We start from the raw sequence: 22,242 nt of genomic DNA on the forward strand, positions 1-22,242 counted from the left end.
CAATATTATACATAAGAGGCTAATATACTACTAAGAACAAAGTGGTCCAAAGTCTTCTCTAATCTGTTTTTCATGGGCTAGTACACGTCTTTGCATGAATAGATAAAGGGAAGGACCAAGGGAGAGACTAGATACCAAGTCACACACAGGATAGTTATAGGACATACTGCAAACGTACGGCTCAAATCATGTGAAGGATCTGCAGTAGAGATGTGCTTAAGCTCAATGTCTAGCTTACATACAACCTGTACATTCAGTTATAGCAAATGTTGGTTTAAGTACAAACATGTCCTTTAATGTGCGAGATAACATACACACATAATGCCTACATCTCATGGTCATGGAAGAATTGAAGTGTCTTGTTAAGATACTAATAAAACTCCAATGCCTAAACTTAAGGCATTGACCGAACTTAACATACATCAAAGAAAAAACTACGCTGCAAAACAAGCAAACAACAAGATAAAACAAAACCAACCAACCAAACCCAAAACTTGAAACCTAGTAACCATTTAGGTTCAGACACTAATAAGCAACTAGGTTGGTCAGAAACAGTAATCTAGTAACTGATTAAAGCAACACTTAGAGAAGAGCTTCAGTGTGGATGTTATGTAGGCCAATGTTGGGAGAATATAGGAGAAAGATGGTTTGAAGGCACGAGAGTTTGAGGGAAACAGGCTATCATTTAGATCAGTAGATTCTCATCAGCTCTGCTCTTACGCTGGCCTGGAGTTCCTCAAGTGTCCCTTACTGACAAAAAGTCACGTCACATTAAATGGTTTTGTTTTTGTTTGTTTGCTTGCTTGCTTGCTTTTCTTTTCTTTGGCTAGCATAAAGAAGTATCCTGGCTTGGTTCATATCAGCCTTATTTCTTTCCTTAACAGTCCTTCTTAAATCAAGTCCTGTGGAGATGACCCACTTTATGCATATTCAATTAGTCTATCACTACCTTAATCTCTGTAACTTAATTACATAGGCACAGTTCTTTTGTCACCATTGGGAAGCTTTCCTAGCTCCAAACTTTCCCTTTATTATGTTTTCATGAAGTTTTTCTTGGTCCTAGTACTAGGAATTGAACCTAGGGCTTGATGTATGTAAGACAAGTGCCCTAACACTGGACTACAGGCTCAAGGGGAGTGTGGTGTGTGTGCATGTGTGTCCACGTGTGTGAGAGCACGCCTAGGAAGGTTCCCATGCACATAGAGGCCACAGGTTGACATCTAGTGTTCCTCCTTGGTTGCTCTCCACTTTACTACAGCGAGGTCCGCAGTGAACATAGAACTAGCCGATTCTGCAGCCTTCCCTGGGATTCCCATCTCTGACTCTTGAGAGTGGGGTTGTAGGTAGATCCCGTATCAGCTTAGTGTTTACATGGGTTCTACAGATCTAGTCTCCCGTTCTAGTGCTGGTAAGGCAAACCTTTTACTGAGCCCTCTCCCAAGCCCTGATACTGCCATCCCAAACTGGTAAAAAACAGTATGTGCTGTGCATATTTGGCTTTTTGGTGTTTCACTATTAAGCTTTGGATTTTTACCAAAGATGGTTTGGTGAAAATCCTTATCAGATTAATGATGCTTCTTTGTATTCACAGTCTGCTAGGTTTTTCATTCTTTATGCAGACATTGAGCTCTGCCTAATGCTTTTTAACTGCACTAAGCTATTTTGCTGATATTTTTTCCTGCCCCTTCTCTTCATATGGTAAATTACCTTGCTTAGTTTTTCAATGTTACCCTTCACTTGTCTTCTTAGAACACCTCTACTTGGCCATGATGTATTATCCTTTCAATATGTTGCAGTTAATTTACTGACATTTTGTTTAGGAATGTCAATTTTTTCAGTACAAGTTTTCATTTAAAGTGTTTTTTTTTCCTCTATGTTGTATGGAAATATTTTTCTTTTTAAAGATAAGCTTTTGAGAACTAAAGAGATGGCACAGTTGTTAAGGCTGTGTACTATTATTTCAGAGGACTTGAGTCCAATCCCAGGACTCAAGGCAAGTGGCTCACAACCACGTATCATTCCAACTCTGGGGATCCGGCATCATCTTTTGATCTTCATGGGTATCTGAGCTTGTGTGAACGTGCTCTTATATACAGAAGAACACATAAGCACACAACTAAAATATGAAATCTTTTTTAAAAACTATAACATCTACTCCCTGTCCACACTAATGCAAGCACTTAGTAGTTCTTTTATCTAATCTTTTGTATTGTTTCATATAGAACTAGCAAGTATTACAGAAGCTGCTGTTGCAATAGAGTAACTCACTCACTTGTTTCCTGTATCACTATCAAATTAATACACTAAATCCATCAAGATGGGGCAGGGTCTAACTCTGATGAGTGATACTTCATACAACGTGTGTTCTTAATAAATTCACAGTGACATTGACCCTACATCTTCAGGAGCCACTCTAGGTAACAGTGGCTTTCTGTCAAAAGTCAAACAAACAAAAATCTTTTTTTTTTTTAAGTGCTATCTGGTAATACTCTTGGATTGCAGTTACTGTACACACTAAAAACAACCTTCTCTGCTACACATGTGACACCAATACAGTCCTCACATATTTATGTAAATCTGGCTCAAAGTTATCAAAGGAAACTCACTAACGGGTTGGGAGACTCAGAGTCTCCCCCTGCAGGAGACTGCGAATCATTGCAGTTCTTTGAAATGCTCTGTAAATTAAAACCTCTTGAAGTGGAGAAGGGCTACATTCCATAGAAAATAAAATAGGTAATGATAAGCGATTTCAATGAGAAAGTGTAGATACAGTGCCATTTTTCCTGACCATTCACCTCCCAGAGCATTATTAATTCAATGATAAACATGTGAATGCTGTCTATAAGAGCTTCACTCCTTAGGCACCTCACATAAACATGAGGGCTCGTGGAACACAAGCATCTGGGCTGATGTGAAAGACAGCAGGGTCTTCACCTCTCCCCCACCATCCCTGTCTATCAACACAAGCACTCTTTAGAAAGCTCAATTAGCTGGAGTCGTGCATGCACTGTGTGACACTTGATTGCAGTAAGTGACAGTCACCTTGAAAGGGTGACAGGTGGTCAGCTCTAAAATATTCAGGGCCGTGGGTTACATTTGATTGACTCCACTCGCTGAGCAGGTACAGCTCTTTGTGTTTCACTAGGAAACAGGATGGCTGTGTTGTGTTTCCATGGTGATTTCTGAGAGCAACGTTCAAGCATAAAAGTTACTCTTTTAATCAGCAGTCGTTTTCATCTGGATGGTATTCCCATGTTACCCTGAATCATCACTGTGTTAATTTACTTTCTGCCTCAGGTCAGGGTGCAATTCATTTGCTTTGAGCAATGGAGGTTTTTATCTGAGGGGTAGGAGAGATGCGGAAGCTCAGAGGCATGGCGATATAATTAAAAAAACAGAACAAAAATAAAGAAGACAACTGACTTGAAAGCAAAATTATTAACTATAAAGTAAAATGTAAAAAACAGGAGATGGTGACGGCATCCCACTTCAGAAAGACTTCTAGCTTGCTTGCTCCTAGCCCCCACCAAGTCTATGTGCCAGCAATACACATGTCCTTTAGATGCCATCTCTTAATGTTCGATGACAGTATAAATTTTCTGCTGTAAACATCAATACATCCATTGAGTCTGTCCCAGGCCATAAAATACACAGCTTTAATGAAAATTTCTACTGATACAATTAAGGCTAATTTTGTTGGGACTCAAAAGCTCTGGCCAAAGACCACAAAGACTGTGTCTGCGTATGTCTGCCTAATGAGTAGTAAAAGAATCAGCACAGATTCAAGTAAGTGGCAAGAAAGCTGTTATTATCCTAAGCAAAGTCAAAGCAGATGGGAGAGACTTGACACGCATATTCAGATACGTGCCTGCCTCACATCAGATCTTTTATGAATGGCTGATCCCAGATGGTGGTGCCGTCAGAAGCATGAGTTTAATACGGCATCTAGTTTCTTTTTGCTCCAGCATATCGTGTCATTTCCAACTGCTTCACTTAGTGGGCAAAGCAGATATCATCAAAATCAAAGACGCCATTACTAGCCAGGTTCTCTGATATCTTATAAATCAAGTACTCCTTGATTTAGCCAAGCAAGCTCAGACACCCCCACCTGTCCTCATTCAGTCCATTTCCAGTTTCATGTTGCTACCCCACGGTCACACAAATGGTGACAAGACTAATGGTGACAGGGAGAGATGCTTAGCAAACACACTACCCTATGAGAGTCAGCAAGCATCTCTTTAACCATGACACTCCCACAGCACTGCTCCTGCACCTCTGGAACTCCTGATTGATTCTAGATAATGACTTGAAAAAAAAATAGTAACAGAAATACAGAATCCCAGTAAGATAATTTACTTTATCTTAATAACTTTCACAGTTATTTCTTACATGCTGGTTCCCATTGCTAGGTAGTAAGATCGCAGGTACAGCATTCTTTTAGCTTTTAGATATTCATAGGTATGGCGCAGTGTGCAGAAGATGGGGTATCTTTAAGTTACAGACGACGAATACACACCAATTGCCGCTGCTTTTATCTCCCATGTGTCAGGCACCATGCTAAGCAATTTTCTTATAGTCTTTGTTTGCCCAACTTTACTGAAGTAAAATTTAAAATATATATATATATGTATTAAAAGCAGATAATGTAATGTTTTAAAGCCTGCACACACAGTGAACTGATAATTACAAAGTACTAAATTTCTACTACCTTACAGGTGTGTACGTATGTATAAGTTTGTGTTTGTGAGTATGTATGTATGTTTGCATGCATGTGCATGTAGAACAGTTGCTCTCTCCCTGTAGTACAGCATTACTAACTACAGTCACTGTGCTGTTGTAAATCAGCATTACTAACTAGAGTCACTGTGCTGTTGTAATACAGCATTACTAACTAGAGTCACTGTGCTGTTGTAATACAGCATTACTAACTACAGTCACTGTGCTGTTGTAATTCAGCATTACTAACTACAGTCACTGTGCTGTTGTAATTCAGCATTACTAACTACAGTCACTGGGCTGTTGTAATACAGCATTACTAACTACAGTCACTGGGCTGTTGTAATACAGCATTACTAACTACAGTCACTGGGCTGTTGTAATACAGCATTACTAACTACAGTCACTGTGCTGTTGTAATTCAGCATTACTAACTACAGTCACTGGGCTGTTGTAATTCAGCATTACTAACTACAGTCACTGGGCTGTTGTAATTCAGCATTACTAACTACAGTCACTGTGCTGTTGTAATACAGCATTACTAACTACAGTCACTGGGCTGTTGTAATTCAGCATTACTAACTACAGTCACTGGGCTGTTGTAATACAGCATTACTAACTACAGTCACTGTGCTGTTGTAATTCAGCATTACTAACTACAGTCACTGGGCTGTTGTAATACAGCATTACTAACTACAGTCACTGTGCTGTTGTAATTCAGCATTACTAACTACAGTCACTGGGATGTTGTAATTCAGCATTACTAATTACAGTCACTGTGCTGTTGTAATACAGCATTACTAACTACAGTCACTGTGCTGTTGTAATTCAGCATTACTAACTACAGTCACTGTGCTGTTGTAATTCAGCATTACTAACTACAGTCACTGGGCTGTTGAACAGATACTCAGAATCCTGCATAACTCTAACTGTGCAGTCACTGTGACAAGCAGGACTTCCTTAAAAAGCTGAATAATATTACATGGCAGTCTGTGTGTGTGTGTGTGTGTGTGTGTGTGTGTGTGTGTGTGTGTGTATGTATATGTATATATATGTATGTATATGTATATATGTATATATGGTTATATGTAGTTTTATATATTTTATAGAATATATATTTTACACACACACAAACACACACACACACACACACACACACACACACACACATACATATATAACTGTTTGCAAAACTTGGCTACCCTGAATAACAGTTCCATGAACACACAAATCTCTCAGAAATACTGATTTTATTTTCTTTGAATGTATACCCAGGAGAGGGATTGACACAATAGGAGAGTTCTATTCAACTTGCTTTCTCCTATTCAAAATAACCTAAGCTCCACTTAACAGCTAAGGCAAGATATGGGGCCTCACGGAAGTGAAGTAAATGCTTACAGACCTTGGAATTGGATATTTCTCCTCAGGTCAGGAAAAAAAAAAGCCATGAACTCATGAACTTTCAAGCTCAGCATCCCACCCCATCCTGACTCGCCAAGCTCCATAGACTCAGGTTAAGTTGTCATGTGTGTGGTGTTGTCATGTGTGTGGTGAGGGGTAGGGAGAGCAGTATTGGGACCAAACAGTGGCCCTGCAGGAGGTAGTTTAGTGTAAATTCTACACATTGGCACAGATATTGGCAGCCTCTGCCCTGCCATGGGTTAGCAGTGCAAGGAACGAGTTTTTCTGGACATCTATGACCAAAGAACTTTTGAAATGCAGATGGTAACTGAACATACTGCCACCAGAAAGCATGGAAAGGGAGGAAGGAAATAGCAGCCATGTTGTGCTTGGGGAAAAAAATGTATAGACCACATGGCAGCATGCCAAAGCTCTTTGGCAGGAGCTGGATCAGAGGCAAGCAGAACAAAAATGGAAGGGGTGGAGCCAGATAAAGAGCCAGGGGTAGCTATTACAATTCTATTTTTATCCTGTGAAGAACTTAAGAGATGTGGACACTATTTTGAACCAATATTTATGTAGAATGGTTTTATCTTTCAAACTAGTTCCTGATTTCTTTGAAAGTTATGCCCATGAGTAACCTGTGTCAACCACAGATCTCAATACATTCCTCTAAGTCATCTCCATCTTTTGGAAAGTGGAAAGCAGCTACTATAAGGTGGCTAACATAAAAGAAACCACACCTTAGAAGAAGCTCAATTTTCATCAACTATAGAAAAAAAAAAAAAAAGACAGTGGTAAGGGCCTCTCTGTCTGTCTAGAGGACAAGCTTCCTGGACCAGGGGCCAGTGTATTCTGATGGCATAGGAGAGGGCCTTGAGTAAGAGGGGTCCACTGAGGTCACCACATCAGAATCCATCAACTTGAACTTGCTTCCTTTGGGTCCCATTCCATAGTGAGGAAGGAGACTTCTTAATCATCTAACTGGCTCCACCTGCCAGAGCAGATGAGCATGAGTCCCCAGACTTTTCACTGCAAGTTTATAAAGGATGCTCTTATAAGATGTTGATGATTTATAATGAAGACTAACACAATTTAAAAATGTATAAAAGCTGAAAGTACACCCTGACCTCCAACTTCACTGAAGGCTGGTTCTAAGTATAGTCAGTCCCCATTACACAGGAAATCTTGATCAAACATCATTATAATTACTGTATTCCTTCACTGAAGAGTGAATGATACTTGATGTGCTCCTATGACATGATTTCTTTGTTCTATATCAATGAGAGCAAGAGAAGAATGTACAAACTTTAAAAGGGAGGGATCTTAAATAATATGTTGAGTGTGAAATACATTGTTGTTCAAATGTGAAAGGTCCTCACCGGCCCATGGATTTGTACACTTGGTTCCAACTGATAGCACTGTTTTTAGAATGTTGTGTAACTTTCCAGGGCTATTCAGTTGATGGTCTGTGGTTTGTGAGAGAATACATGCATTTGATTTGCATGACGCTGCAACATGATGTTGTCATCTACAAAGTTCATGGTTAAAAAACGTGCATTCAAGTTACTCCATTCCAAGAATCAAATGTTTTTAAGATTATGATTTTGTGTTGGGATGGGTTGATAGTTATCCTGGGCCACATACAGCCTTGTAGGCTCTTGGTTGGATATCCTGAGGAATGAAGCCTCCCTGAAGGGACTGGGTCACATCTTATGGTTTTATAACCCAATCCTACTCCTAGTCCATTTTGTGACATTGACACAATGTGATAAGTCATTCCTTTTCCTGGGGCCATCCCTTTCTTACCACAATGAACTATATCCCTTCTCAAATCATGAACCCAAATAAAACCTTTCTTTCTTACATTGCCTTTGTCAAGATTTTGACAGAGCTATGAGAAAAGTAACAAATACACTCAAGCAGGCCACTATCCTTGAATGGTTTCTATCCTTCCTGGGATGTTTTCCTGACATCGGCTGATGGGGCAAGCCCCAACCAGGCTGCTGTCTTGTCTCACTGAGTGCTGCCTAATGGGTTTTAAGTAAGGAGGTATGGTGTTTTGAATGAGAATGGCCCTCATAGGCTCAGGTATTTGAATGTTTGGTTCCTAGTTGGTGGAACTGCTTGGGAAGGATTAGATGGTATGGCTTTGTTGGAGAAGGTTTTCACTAGGTGTGGGCTTTGAGGTTTCAGAAGTTCATGCTATTCCTAGTTAGCCCTTTCTGCCTTCTGTTTGTGGGTGATGTAGCTCTCAGCTACAGCTGTAATGCTATGCCTGCCTGCCTACTGCCATGCTCCCCACCATAGTCATGGGCTCCCCTTCTGAAACTGCAAGCCCCAATAAACTCTTTCTTCTGCAAGTTGCCTTGGTTCTGGGGTTCTGTTACAGCAATACAAGTGTAACTAAGACAGAGGAGAGAAGAGACAGGGTGGGGAAGAGGGGAGAACACACCAGATGAACTTTGTTTCCAGATCACACTTAAACTACACCATCCTTAAGAATCCTTATGTTCCCTACATCAATTCTTTAGAAGCTTCCTGTTTAGAGACAGTGATGCCTGTTTGAATCTCTTAGTGCCCACTATATTATACATCTAGAAAAAATTACTAGAGGTAGGTGTGTGTGTGTGTATGTGTGTGTATAACTTTTAATTTGTCAAGTGTCTTTACAACGTTTTACATATATTAGCACAGGTTTGTAGCTATTAAAGAATAAAGATAATAAGAGAGATTATAAGAAAATGCTTTCCTGTTAGTAAGTAGTCACATCTAAAGAGAAAACCAGTCCATAAAAATATAAATTTCCTTTTCCTCTCAAGCCTGCCATCTTTTATGAAAATCTTCCAAACAATCAAGAGACTCACTAAGTACTTAAAAGCTAGCCTTTAGCCTTTTATCCCTAAATCAAGCTTGATCATTCAGCAGTGTGTCACTTTTGGTCAATGTTTTTTGGCACCTAATAAGTGCTTGAAACTATTAGGACATTCCATCTTATAAGGCTGAAGTTTAAATCCATGCGTATTTCAAGTCAAGAATCATTTCTTTTTCTTTCAAGCTGAACACTAGTCTTCCCTCACACAGTGGCTCCAGTGTGTGACTAAGGAGTGAGTCACCAGTAAATCCATCTATAGCTCTGTTCTCTCTCCCTACACCAGGGGCGTCTCCATTATGAGACTGCCACCCAAGATAAAAATCTCTAACAAATACTAAATACTAAAAGTGTTTCCGTTACAAACGTAGCTGCATGTCAGCAATCAGTCAGTCTGCTCCAGCAAAAGAACGGTAAACCCTAAAGGCTGCCTAACATTGGAGCTTCCCCCTACCAAAGGCTACGTGGAGGGCAGGATAAGGTGGGGGCTCTCTCTCCCTATCCTGGAGCCTGGAGCCTCTTGTCCTCTCAATGCCTGCTCCCTCCCTCTAAGGCTGAAAAGGATAGAAAAGAAGAGGCTAAGTAGGCAGCAGACAATGGTCTTATCAGCAGCATGAACCTTTGGCAATGACGCCTGCCTGGGTTAAATGCTCACGTTATTTCTCTTTCAGATACCATAGTAGGTTTCCCTCTGACCTCGCAGCTCCTTTGTCCTAAGTAATTCCCCTGCTTCCTGGTAATTGACTCTCCCTCCTCTGCTCTAGGAGCACTGAGCCACCCTCCCTCCACTACCACTGGTAACTAAGGCATGATTCAGGAGTGCCTTAACTAGCTGTGAACTCAGACGCACATCTGGGCATTGGAAACATATGACACATCCCCTCCATCACTCCTGAAAGAGGAGTAACATGTCACAATGGGCTTTTTTATATGGCCTCCTGGCAAAGCAACGTCTGATTGAGCCCTTTATACTTATCATATGCTAGACCACTGTGCTCACTAAAGTGCATGAACATGTATTAGATATCTAAGCCACCTCGCTGAGTTGTTTGGTTTTTGGTCAAGACAGCCTTTCTCCCTGTCATGGGGATGGTGTGATACATAGCACAGTTAAGTTAAAAAAAAAAAATCTCTCCATGATCTTAAACTTCCTGTCTCTCCCAGTTAGACTTTAGTCATAGTTAAGTGGGCTAAGGCACTAGTGTTTAGCTTTGAAGTGTGGGGGCAACAGCTCGACTGTTCTGGACCCTCCAGGGAAGATAAAGCTGAAGGTGTTTATCATAATAGATTTTGCTAAGTGGTTCTTTCATCAATGGCTAGGTTGATTCATAGTGAAGCCAGAAGAATCTTCTACATCCTGTAATGAGGGTCTGCATCAGACCTCTTGCTAAATTGTCTACCCTAGTGCTCTGAATATATATGTATATGTATACGTATACGTATACGTATATGTATATATAGTTATGTCCTACATCTGACTCATCTTAACAGTGAAAGGCTGCTAGTGTCATCAGAAGGCCTGTGTCCATCTGGACCCCTCCCTGGAGTTCCATCTAAGAGCTGTGCATCTTTCTACTGAGGTCAACAGCCAAGTGGTCACATTTGCATGGCTGAGGGTCACACAGTGCTTCTTATGCAAACCCTGCAAGCTCAAAGTCACAAACTCTAAGAGCAGTTCATAGAACTTCTGGGACAGAAACAAGTTTTTAGAGGTTTGCTGGAGATTTGGGTTCAAATTCACTGATTATCATCAGATGATCTTTCTTTTAGATGTGACTGCTTCCTACCATAAAAGTAACTTTTTTAAAAGGAAGACTAGCTCCTTTAAACCCTACTTTGTTACTATGAATGAAGAAGCTTAATTAGACACTGAAAAACATTCTATACAGACACGTATCTATTCAGAGACAGTTGCTAACAATGCTCAAGTCTGTAATAAAAATGAGTAACATCTAGTTTATATGAATGTAACATGATTTTGTTTTTAGTTGCCCAGAACATAGCTGTCTTTAGAGAATCATGACACTTCTGGAATACACATGCAGGGATTGTCTGCTCCCACTACTTACTCTTATTGTTAAAGTTCAAGTTCACAGGAGATCCCGGGAAAACAGCCAACTTCCAAGTGATTACACTTAGCAAAACGTTGGGCTGAATTTAATTTCAAGTCTATTTTCCACCCCATTTTTCTAAAAGTGGTGTAGGCAATTTATGTAATTACACTAGAAAATGCATTCTTCCACTTTAAAAGTCAAAGTCCTTAGAGGCTTTGTGTTCACAAACAAATGTTTGATATTGTAAAAGAAAACTGGACTGCCAACAGAAACTGAAATTCCACGTAGGGGCATGCTTCCCGCATCTCTGTCTTCTTAGTCAGCTGCATGCAGAGGCCCGAGCCCTCTGCCAGCTCTCTTCCTCCACTCTAGCAAGCATTTGATTCAGACACAAGGTGCTTTATTAGACATGAACTCTGCGCTTTGCTTTGATAGTTTGAGTCCAATTGAATTTGACTGATCGCAGTTCTTTGTACACATTGGTGGGCAGAGTTTTGGAGCAAGCTCAAGACATGCATCTTTGATTAAAAGCAATGAGAACACTGGCTTAAGCAGGTGGATGGGATGGAATCCCGAACCTGGCTCTTCTGTCAAGACTGAGAAATCCATCACTTTCTAGGAGATTTTTGTTGATGGAACCAGCTCAAAATCAGTATAAATACAAAAATAGAGTTAAAACAGTGTGTGTAATTTCTGTTCCATTTTGGCTGCAGCAAAATAAGTTGAAAACAAAAGTATGGTTTATAAATTCTAAGCTTTTAATCATAGACAAGAGCCACAAACCATGAATGCCAAGCAAAATTAAATATATACTAAGTTAAATGTCAAAGTCATTTATACATATGCATAAAATTTATGATACATATTTAATATCTGCATACAATCAGTAATAGCTTGACTAGCTAAGAGGAGGGGCTGGGAGCAAAGGACCCCAACTGTACAAAAGTCAGCTAGTTCCAATGGCCACCTGCCTTCACCTCACTGCAGCTCCCAAAAGACAAAGCTTGGTCTAGAGGAAATTACTCATTTATATTCTGTTCCCTCTACAGGTCAGAGCACAGCCTGGGAGTGTGAACTAAAACATGGCCTTTTGGGGGAGATGGTTAAGAGCCATATGTCCATCTGCTCTTCCAGAGAACCGGGGTTCAATTCCCGGTATCCACATGGCAGCTCACCACTATCTGTAACTCTAGTCCCAGGGTTTCTGACACCCTCACACAGATATACATGCAGGCAAAACACCAATGAACATAAAATAAAGAGAGGGACACAGAGAAGGAGGGGAGAGAGAGGGAGAGGGAGAGGGAGAGGGAGACAGAGACAGAGAATGGTTTCTCAGAAGAAAGTTGGCTCAAAGACTCTAATAAATGACCCAGAGTACATTGAAACAGGACTATTTGTGGAAAAACCAGGCAAAGAACCAGGGCCAACTGGTTAAAAAGATGACCTCTGGTAAGAGGGGTTGTTTGAGATAAGGGGTATTTGGCATGACAGTGGATCAGAGAAATCTGCCCCTTGTGTATATGGTTCATTGGCTTGCTTTCCTAACATCTAGTGCCTAAGGTAATGGGGATTTTAGGGACTGTGATGGAATTGCGTTCCCAAGGAGGGAGGAAAAATTAGAAACGCTCTCCCATACAAAAAAAAAAAAAAAAAAAAGAAAAGCTACTTTGCCTTACTTCTTCATTTAACACTTATCCCAGAGATGACCCTGTTTTCTTTCCCGTTCGTATAGAACCTTCGTCTCCATCCCATCTCCTCCCAAACTGGTTCACTGTTGGATGAGCTAGCAGTAGGATAAGATACCTGCCAAAGTAGTGCTACATGACTGGTATGTGTGTGTGTGTAAGAACACGTGGTGTATGGGGTGGTGCAAGACTGTTCTCTGCTCTGTTTGCTTTTATTCAGTGTTGTGGGGGCTTCTAAAAATGTCCACAGCCTGCTTAGGAACTTTGCTAAGTACAGACTGTGCCCAAGAGGAATTTTAGGATGCACTCCAAAATGGAACACATAAACCTTTCGATCCAACAATAACCATTCAGGAAAATCCTATTTGTGTGATAAATGACTCACGGAGGTTATTTCTTAAAGGCAAGCAAGGGTGATGCTTCTACTAATTTATATTGATAATCTGTCCTGATTCAACTAACATTACAAGTGAAGATCAAGGACTTTTTCCCATACCTACTATAGATTATTCCTAATCTCCATGAATAAGAACCTCTGCAATTACAAAGGCAAGAGTTGATTTCATCAAAGAATCTTTTCTGCCTTTTGGACAGAAAAATCTTTTTGTTGGATAGAAGAAATACTGCCCCTAAAATGGCATTCCTGAGAAATGGAAACAGTGCACGCAACACATCACTTGGACAGAGAGAAGGCGTCACCAGAAAATTATGCTCTGTGTGCTGCAGGACTGAAGGTAACTCATTATAGCTCCATAGAGCAGCACACAGTATTAAGAGTATAACAACAAGCTCTGTGATAAAAGTTCATAAATCTAATTATAGCATATGGTTTTTCTGGGAGGAAAGCAATTAAAGACAGCTGTATCTTAAGTAGATTTCAGAAGACAGGCTCATAATGGGTAATTACAAGAGTAAGCCCTTACTCTCCCAGAGAAGACAGTATACATTTATACTTGTGCACACATTGAAAGGAGCTTTGTGTATACAAGGTCTAAACACAAAGTCATACTTCTTGTAAATCTAGAGCAAGTACCATTGCAAATGCTGGAGTTAAGAGGCAAAGATGGTATTTCCCTTTCAAAGCCAGTTCCTACGAAGCATCAGCTCTGTTTGAAAGACTTGGGGTGAGTGGGACTTTAATCTGTAATGGAAAGTGGCGGTTTGCTGAATAACCACTTCCTTTAAAATAGGAACTCATAAAATGTCCCATTCCTAGTCCTCACACTTCCAAAGGCCATGCCATCACTTTGGACAAACTGGTTAATGCCTCCATGATGTGTTTGCTCACCTGCATGATTAGTGGCTGCTCTTTGGCCACTTGGGGTTCCATCCATATCACAGCCAGTGCTCAGGAGTCCTGGAATCACTGGCTTCCTAATCCTGCTGTGGAGAGAGCTAACACTTTACCCTATTCCCTCCTCTCTTCCTATTTTATGACCTCCTCAAGAAGTGGACACGCAGAAACTTCAAGTAGTTTTCAAAGAGCAACCACAGCCTTCCTCCTTCCTCTTCTCCCCTCTGATTGATTTTGAGTCAAGATCAATGTAAGATATCAAGCTACACTAGAACATGGAAAAACCCAGAGAATAGTGGGGTACAGGTATAATCCCGGAAGTGAGGATGTAGGAGCAGAAGGATTGAGTTTGAGGCCAACCCGGTTAGATGACAAAATTATAAAGGGGTTCATTTGGGAAGAGGAGATAGATAATGGGGACAGGTACAGGGGAAGAGAAGGGAGGGTTTAGGAGGAAGGGAGACACAAGATCACACAGGGCTAACACACATCTTACAAAATGTATCAGTTTATACCTTCTAGCCCACAATGCCATGGAAAGAACAGACCTTGAGACTGTGCTAGCCCAGCATGTGGCCTCTTCAGATACCTTTGCCTAGAACGACACAGCTTAGCCATTCCAGAAGTCCCCCAGTGCACAAAAACCATGAGGCAGACCTCAAGCTGTACTACAGAGCAATTGTGATAAAAATGGCATGGGACTGGTACAGTGACAGACAGGTAGATCAATGGAATAGAATTAAAGACCCAGAAATGAACCCACACACCTATGGTCACTTGATCTTTGACAAGGGAGCTAAAACCATCAAGTGGAAAAAAGACAGCATTTTCAACAAATGGTGCTGGCACAACTGGCCGTTATCATGTAGAAGAATTCGAATAGATCCATACTTATCTCCTTGTACAAACGTCAAGTCTAAGTGGATCAAGGAACTCCACATAAAACCAGAGACTCTGAAACTTACAGATGAAAAAGTGAGGAAGAGCCTTGAAGATATGGGCACAAGGGAAAAATTCCTGAACAGAACAGCAATGGCTTGTGCTGTAAGATCGAGAATCAACAAATGGGACCTCATAAAGTTGCAAAGCTTCTTTAAGGTGAAAGACACTGTCAATAAGACAAAAAGGTCATCAACATATTGAGAAAGCATCTTTACCAATCCTAAATCAGATAGGGGACTAATATCCAATATATATAAAGAACTCAAGAAGATAGACTCCAGAAAATCAAATAACCCCATTAAAAATGGGGTACAAAGCTAAACAAAGAATTCTCAACCAAGGAATGGCTGAGAAGCACCTGAAAAGATGTTCAGCATCCTTAATCATCAGGGAAATGCAAATCAAAACAACCCTGAGATTCCACCTCACACCAGTCAGAATGGCCAAGATCAAAAATTCAGGTGACAGCAGATGCTAGTGAACATGTGAAGAAAGAGGAACACTCCTCCATTGTTGGTGGGATTGCAAGCTTGTACAACCACTTTGGAAATCAGTTTGGTGGTTCCTCAGAAAATTGGACATAGTACTACCAGAAGATTCAGCAATACCTCTCCTGGGCATATACCCAGAAGATGTTCCAACTTGTAATAAAGACACGTGCTCCACTATGTTCATAGCAGCCTTATTTATAATAGCCAGAAGCTGGAAAGAACCCAGACGTCTCTCAACAGAAGAATGGGTAAAGAAAATGTGGTTCATTTACACAATGGAGTACTACTCAGCTATTAAAAACAATGAATTTATGAAATTCTTAGGCAAATGGATGTATCTGGAGGATATCATCCTGAGTGAGGTAAGCCAATCACAAAAGAACACACATGATATGCACTCACTGATAAGTGGATATTAGCCCAGAAATTTAGAATATCCAAGATACAATTCACAAAACACATGAAACTCAAGAAGAAAGAAGACTAAAGTGTGAATACTTCGTTCTTTCTTAGAATGGGGAACAAAATACCCATGGAAAGACAGAGACAAAGTTCAGAGCAGAGCCTGAAGGAAGGACCAACCAGAGACTGCTCCACTTGGGGATCTACCCCATAAATGATCACCAAACCCAGACACTAGGCAGATGCCAACAAGAGCCTACTGACAGGAGCCTGATATAGCTGCCTCCTGCGAGGTTCTGCTAGTGCCTGGCAAATACAAAAGTGGATGCTCACAGTCATTCATTGGACAGAGCACAAGGTCCCCAATGAAGGAGCCAAAGAAATACCCAGGGAGCTGAAGGGGACTGAAGCCCCATGGAAGGAACATCAATATGAACTAACCAGTACCCTCAGAGCTCCTTGGAACTATACTGGCAAAGAAAACACATGGTGGAACTTGTGGCTCTAGCTATATTTGTAGCAGAGGATGGCCTAGTGGGTCATCAATGGGAGGAGAAGCCCTTGGTCCTGTGAAGGCTCTATGCCCCAATATAGGGGAAATGCCAGGACCACAAATGGGAGTGGGTGGGTTTGGGAGCAGGGGGAGGGGATAGGGGATAGGGGATTTTCAGAGGGGAAACTAGGAAAGGGGATAACATTTGAAATGTAAATAAGGATAATATCTAATAAAAAATAAAATGAAAAAAAAAACGTGCGGCAGAGCACATCTCTACTGCTGTTTTCAGACACTAACTTTTGGGGTAATTTATTATGTATGCAGTCAGAGTAACTGAAGAGGAACTAGGGGAAGAAAATAAACAACTGAAAAGAATAAAACAAGACAGAAAGCTGCTACCTATTCTCAACATCAAACAAGGAACTCTTCAGTATTCACAGGGCCCCCAGACAAAGGTAATACTGAATTCTTTAAGAATGGTGAAGGCAAATACATTTCACCAACCCACCCAATGAAAAATAATAGAAGAATAATTAGGAATTATAACAAGGCTGACCCTAAGTGGAAGTAGCTAAAGGATAGTTAGTTCTCCGCATAGTTCTGCAAACACTGATACACTGGCTTGCTGGCTCCCTACCTCATCATGTCTGTCTTAGTAAACAATGTACTGTAGATATTTTGTGGTTCTTTAGTGAAATGACACAGGAAAGTAGTAGGGAAAAAAGAAATGAAAGTAGGGCTGATTGGTTGGTAGGTTGAGACAGGATCTTACTATGTAGCCCTGGCTAAACTGGAATTGGCTAGATTGACTAGGCTGGCCTTGAACTTAGAGCCCACCTGCCTCTGCCTCCCAAGTACTAAAAGGTCTGTGCCATCACACATGACACAACTTCTTTACTTCTTAAACAGGATAATATTATAAGCCCAGACTGGCCTCAAATTTGAGGACCCCTTGCTTCAGCCTCCCAAATGTTGGATTTACAGGCAGTCTTATTTAGGGTTTCCATTGCTGTGAAGAGACATCATGACCATGGCAACTCTTATAAAGAAATGTTTCATTGAGGTTGGCTTGCAATTCTGACAGAGGTTTAGTCCATTTCCATCATGGTGGGAAGCATGACAGCACACAGGCAGACATGGTGCTGGAGAGGTAGCTGCTGAGAGTTCTATATCCAGATAGGCAGGCAACAGGAAAAAGAGAAAGACACTGGGCCTAGCTTGAGCATCTGAGACCTCAAAGCCCATCCCCCAGAGATACACTTCCTCCAACAAAGCCTCATCTAGTCCAACAAGGCCACACCTCCAAATAAAGCCTGTCCCTTTGGGCCTATGGGGCCATTTTCATTCAAACCAACACAGAGACATATAAACACGTTCAAGGACACTAAAGAAAAATGGCACTTTGTCATCAGCCCACATGGACAGTGAGTTTGAACATTCACGTACTATGATGAAGCTGGACCAAGTGTGGTGTCAAAGCAGCAAATTGTGATCTATAGCTGGATATGGCTATGAATGAACTTTCCTCTCAGCCTCTCCAGGAAGATTTCAAAACAGATTATTTCACATTAAAAAGTCAGATTTTAGGCCTGGCTATATGGCTCAGTGGGTACTTGTTGACCAAACTGGTGATCTGATTTCAGTCTGAACTCACGTAAATAAAGTTAGAGCAATCTGACTCCATAAAGTTGTCCTCTACCCTTCATATGTGCTGTGACACACGCATGAACACAACACACACATATGCACGCATACACATACACCCATGCGCGTGTGCACACATGCACACATACACTATTTACAGCAGCCTTTTCCTTCCTGCTCTTCCAACAGGCTGTATCTCCTCTATTTGCTGTAGTCCCCATCATGCCTGACTGTCTTACACCTGAGCTCACTTCCCCTCCATATTTCAAGTCACTGTGGGCATTTGAATGTTGGGTCTTAGAACCAAAACCAAGAGAAGAATTCAGATTTCAACACCCCCTGCCCCCAGGTATCTTTTAATCATTGGATTTTTTTTTTTTTACGTTCAAATTCTGTTCTTGTCCCTTGCCAGTGTCTTTCTTTCCACTCCAGACATGGGACTGGCCCAAACGAACCCATATGTCTAATAACTGAACAAGTCAAGTACCAAGTTATAGTACTGTTTGTAAGTACTGCAGTGTTAAGTTCTTTTTTGGAAAGAGCTACTTGGAATAATTAACACATCCTAATTATCTTTAAAACAAAAGCCATGTCTACACACAGATCTAACATTCCTACCAAAATTACTGCAAATGAGTCCACCACCAGTCAGATGAGGACAGATAGGATCAAAGAACTCTACATCCCGTAAGGTCTAACCATTTTTTTCACTTAGCAGAAACTATCTTCCCAGAAATTCCTAGTAGTGACTGAACTAGGTGGCGAGGGTGGATACTGAGAGTTTGGGGCCACTATTATGCTAGAAAAAAACAAGCGACGACAACTTACCAGTTCTAGACACTGTCTGTGGCCATAGGCAGCAGCATAGTGGATGCTATTGTAGCCTTCCTTGTCCCGGATGGATGGGTTTGCATCATTTTGAAGCAGAAATTCTAGACATCTGTAAGCATAAGGATGTAGTCTCAGAAACACCTCTGGGGCAGAAGGGATAATTACCACAAACGCCTCTACTGTGGGCATTGCACAAATCACCTTGAAGAGTGTGAAGGAGTCATTACAATAAAGCTTTATGTGCTGGGATGGGGGACACCAATGCTCTCTTTATCTGTCTTCAGTTCATCTTAAAATAACACTTCTAGAAGGCAGGAAAAGCTTTAAAACAAGTGGGTAATTAGGTGTCCTTTCCCCCCTTCTTATCCTAATGTAGAGAGCATATCTGTCATCAAGATTACTGGATAATAAGAATATCATCTTTGTGTTCACAAGTCTCAAATGTAATAAAGGAGTAGTCAAGTCCTGGCAACTGGGAAAGCCCAAATGGAGACGGGACTAATTCTGACATCACTATGGGAGGTGAAGATTAAGTTGTTAAAAATTGGAAGTTTAAAATAGATTAAGAAGAAAAGAACCTGAGAGTAGGCAGAATAATAAAAAGACCCAAAGAGTGGCCAACCACTTAAAAAAACATAAATTCATTCAGTGATTACACTTGAAGAGAGACACTTAAGCCGCACCATCAGGAGTACAGACTAGACAAAATTATGAATTTCAAAAGCCTTTTCTGGAACAGTTGTAAATTTTCTGAAATAGTAACAAAATGGGCCACAAGCATGTCTAACTTATGGCCCATGGTCTACATGCAGCCAAGGATATCTACAAATATGGCCCAAAGGAAAAGAGAACTGACTTAACACATTTTGAGGGGTCTCTGCAATGACAAAATCATGTTTGCAAGGTTAGATGCACTTGGCAGAGGAGCTTGGTTTGACCTTTGCTGAAGAGCCCCGAGCTCTAGAACACCAGCACCCTGGGGTGCACAGAGGCAATACTAACTAGCTTGTTGCAGTACCATTTCCGTCACCATGAGACAAATGTGTCCCCAACAAGTCCACGCTGATTCAATTTCCTACTCTAGTCAAGATTTGTTAATTTTGACTTCTCTGGGCTACAGAATCTCATGTAACTCAGGCGGGGCTCGAACTCACCACTTACTGAGGATGACTTGGCTTTTTTTTTTTTTTTGTAACTATGGATTTGTTTATTCTAGATAATTTATATAGACAGTATCAAAGGATGGGGAATCTTTATTATAGCTAATGTCTATGGAAAGTTCCATAAAAGAAATTCATATAAAACGCTTCCCTTGATTTCTGCTGAATTCTTTATATTCTTTTTTTTTAATTTATTTTTTTAATTAGGTATTTTCCTCGTTTACATTTCCAATGATATCCCAAAAGTCCCCCATACTCACCCCCCCCCCCCGATCCCCTACCCTCCCACTCCCCCTTTTTGGCCCTGGCGTTCCCCTGTACTGGGGCATATAAAGTTTGTAAGTCCAAAGGGCCTCTCTTTCCAGTGATGGCTGATTAGGCCATTTTTGATACATATGCAGCTAGAGACAAGAGCTCCGGGTACTGGTTAGTTCATATTGTTGTTCCACCTATAGGGTTGCAGTTCCCCTTAGCTCCTTGGCTACTTTCTCTAGCTCCTCCATTGGGAGCCCTGTGATCCATCCATTAGCTGACTGTGAGCGTCCACTTCTGTGTTTGCTAGGCCCCGGCATAGTCTCACAAGATACAGCTATATCTGGGTCCTTTCAGCAAAATCTTGCTAGTGTATGCAATGGTGTCAGCATTTGGAAGCTGATTATGGGATAGATCCCTGGATATGGCAATCACTAGATGGTCCATCCTTTCGTCACAGCTCCAAATTTTGTCTCTGTAACTCCTTCCATGGGTGTTTTGTTCCCATTTCTAGGAAGGGGCAAAGTGTCCACACTTTGGTCTTCGTTCTTCTTGAGTTTCATGAGTTTAACAAATTGTATCTTATATCTTGTGTATCCAAAGTTTCTGGGCTAATATCCACTTATCAGTGAGTACATATTGTGCGAGTTCCTTTGTGAATGTGTTACCTCACTCAGGATGATACCCTCCAGGTCCATCCATTTGCCTAGGAATTTCATAAATTCAATTTTTAAATAGCTGAGTAGTATTCCATTGTGTAAATGTACCACATTTTCTGTATCCATTCCTCTGTTGAGGGGCATCTGGGTTCTTTCCAGCTTCTGGCTATTATAAATAAGGCTGCTATGAACATAGTGGAGCATGTGTCCTTCCTACCAGTTGGGACATCTTCTGGATATATGCCCAGGAGACTTGGCATTTCTAACCCTCCTCCTTATCCCTCCCAAGTTCTGATATTACAAGGAGGAGCCACCAACCATGCTTGGCTCTCTGGGTTTTAAGATTCTAAATGTAAGCCTATCCATTAAATAAGACTTTGCTGTGGGAACTTTAGATAGTTTATTCATAAACTTTGAAGTTACATTTACCTACCTTTTGGGTTAAGGTCAAAAGATTTAAAAGACAAACTAGTTCTTTATTTTCTACAAAACTGAAGAAAAATAGGGCTAGAGAGATGGCTCAGCGGTTAAGAGCACTGACTGCTCTTCCGAAGGTCCTGAGTTCAAATCCCAGCAACCACATGGTGGCTCACAACCATCTGTAACTAGATCTGACGCCCTCTTCTGGAGCTGTCTGAAGACAGCTACTGTGTACTTACACATAATAAATAAATACATTTAAAAAAACTGAAGAAAAATAAATTTGTAAACACAATCTACTTTCCATCCTTATCTATAAAATGCTCCAAAATAAGTTGAACTCTTGCTAAGGTCCTCCTATCATGCTGTCTTTGGTCCTTCACACCTTAAAAGGAAGTGCCTTTTTACTTGAGCTATTCAATGTCCATGGACAGGGTCCTGTGCATCACTCATCGTATACTGAAGATAGCTCTTTCCATAAATCATTCATGAGGAATAGCATTCTGTGGATACACAACTCCCAGGCTCTGACTGGGCTGAAAAAAATCATTGGATATGCTGAATCTATAATCTGGAAAATATTAAGAATTCCTCCTAGAGACTTATTCAGTCCAGAACATGGATAAACTACATGACAAGTGTACAGCTACGGCACCAGAAGCACCGTGGAATCTGGATATTCTCCACACAGCTCCTAAGGAAAAAGAGGAATCCAGTGTCCAACTGGTGAGACTTGTCTTTCCTACCGCCGGGGCGAACTGGCAGGTCAACCACTTGAGATGCAAAACCAACAGGTCCTTGACTTGGACAGGTGTGTGGTCTCATTTAGCAAGAAGGAGCTCAGGCCTGCAGTTTCTGGCCCTTCCTCCCTAGTGATCCTGGGTGGTCACAGGGCAAGCCTTCAATTCAGTGGAGAAAGG

The 22,242-nt window shown here is 41.0% G+C and overlaps 1 protein-coding gene and 1 long non-coding RNA gene across 15 annotated transcripts in view; one reads left to right on the forward strand and one right to left on the reverse strand.

The window, feature by feature from the left end:
* Ankrd44 (ankyrin repeat domain 44) overlaps positions 1-22,242 on the reverse strand; it is a 283,644-nt gene that overhangs the window by 58,846 nt on the left and 202,556 nt on the right. For all 11 annotated transcript variants that reach the window (XM_030254997.1, XM_030254994.1, XM_006496071.4 and 8 more), the window contains one exon: positions 18,829-18,940. In XM_030254997.1, the coding sequence (XP_030110857.1) occupies positions 18,829-18,940 (112 nt within the window). The remainder of the gene's footprint in view (positions 1-18,828; positions 18,941-22,242) is intronic.
* Positions 1-22,242, forward strand: part of 4930444A19Rik — an 84,804-nt gene that overhangs the window by 22,635 nt on the left and 39,927 nt on the right. For 2 of the 4 annotated variants that reach the window (XR_003948657.1, XR_003948658.1), the window contains exons 2-3: positions 12,779-12,874; positions 13,326-13,465. The exons of 1 other annotated variant lie outside the window; for it this stretch is intronic. This is a non-coding gene — a long non-coding RNA (RIKEN cDNA 4930444A19 gene). The remainder of the gene's footprint in view (positions 1-12,778; positions 12,875-13,325; positions 13,466-22,242) is intronic. One more of the 4 variants, XR_003948659.1, reaches the window with a different exon arrangement.

This window comes from Mus musculus, chromosome 1 (genome assembly GCF_000001635.26).
Source record: "Mus musculus strain C57BL/6J chromosome 1, GRCm38.p6 C57BL/6J".
NCBI classification, from domain to species: Eukaryota; Metazoa; Chordata; class Mammalia; order Rodentia; family Muridae; genus Mus; species Mus musculus.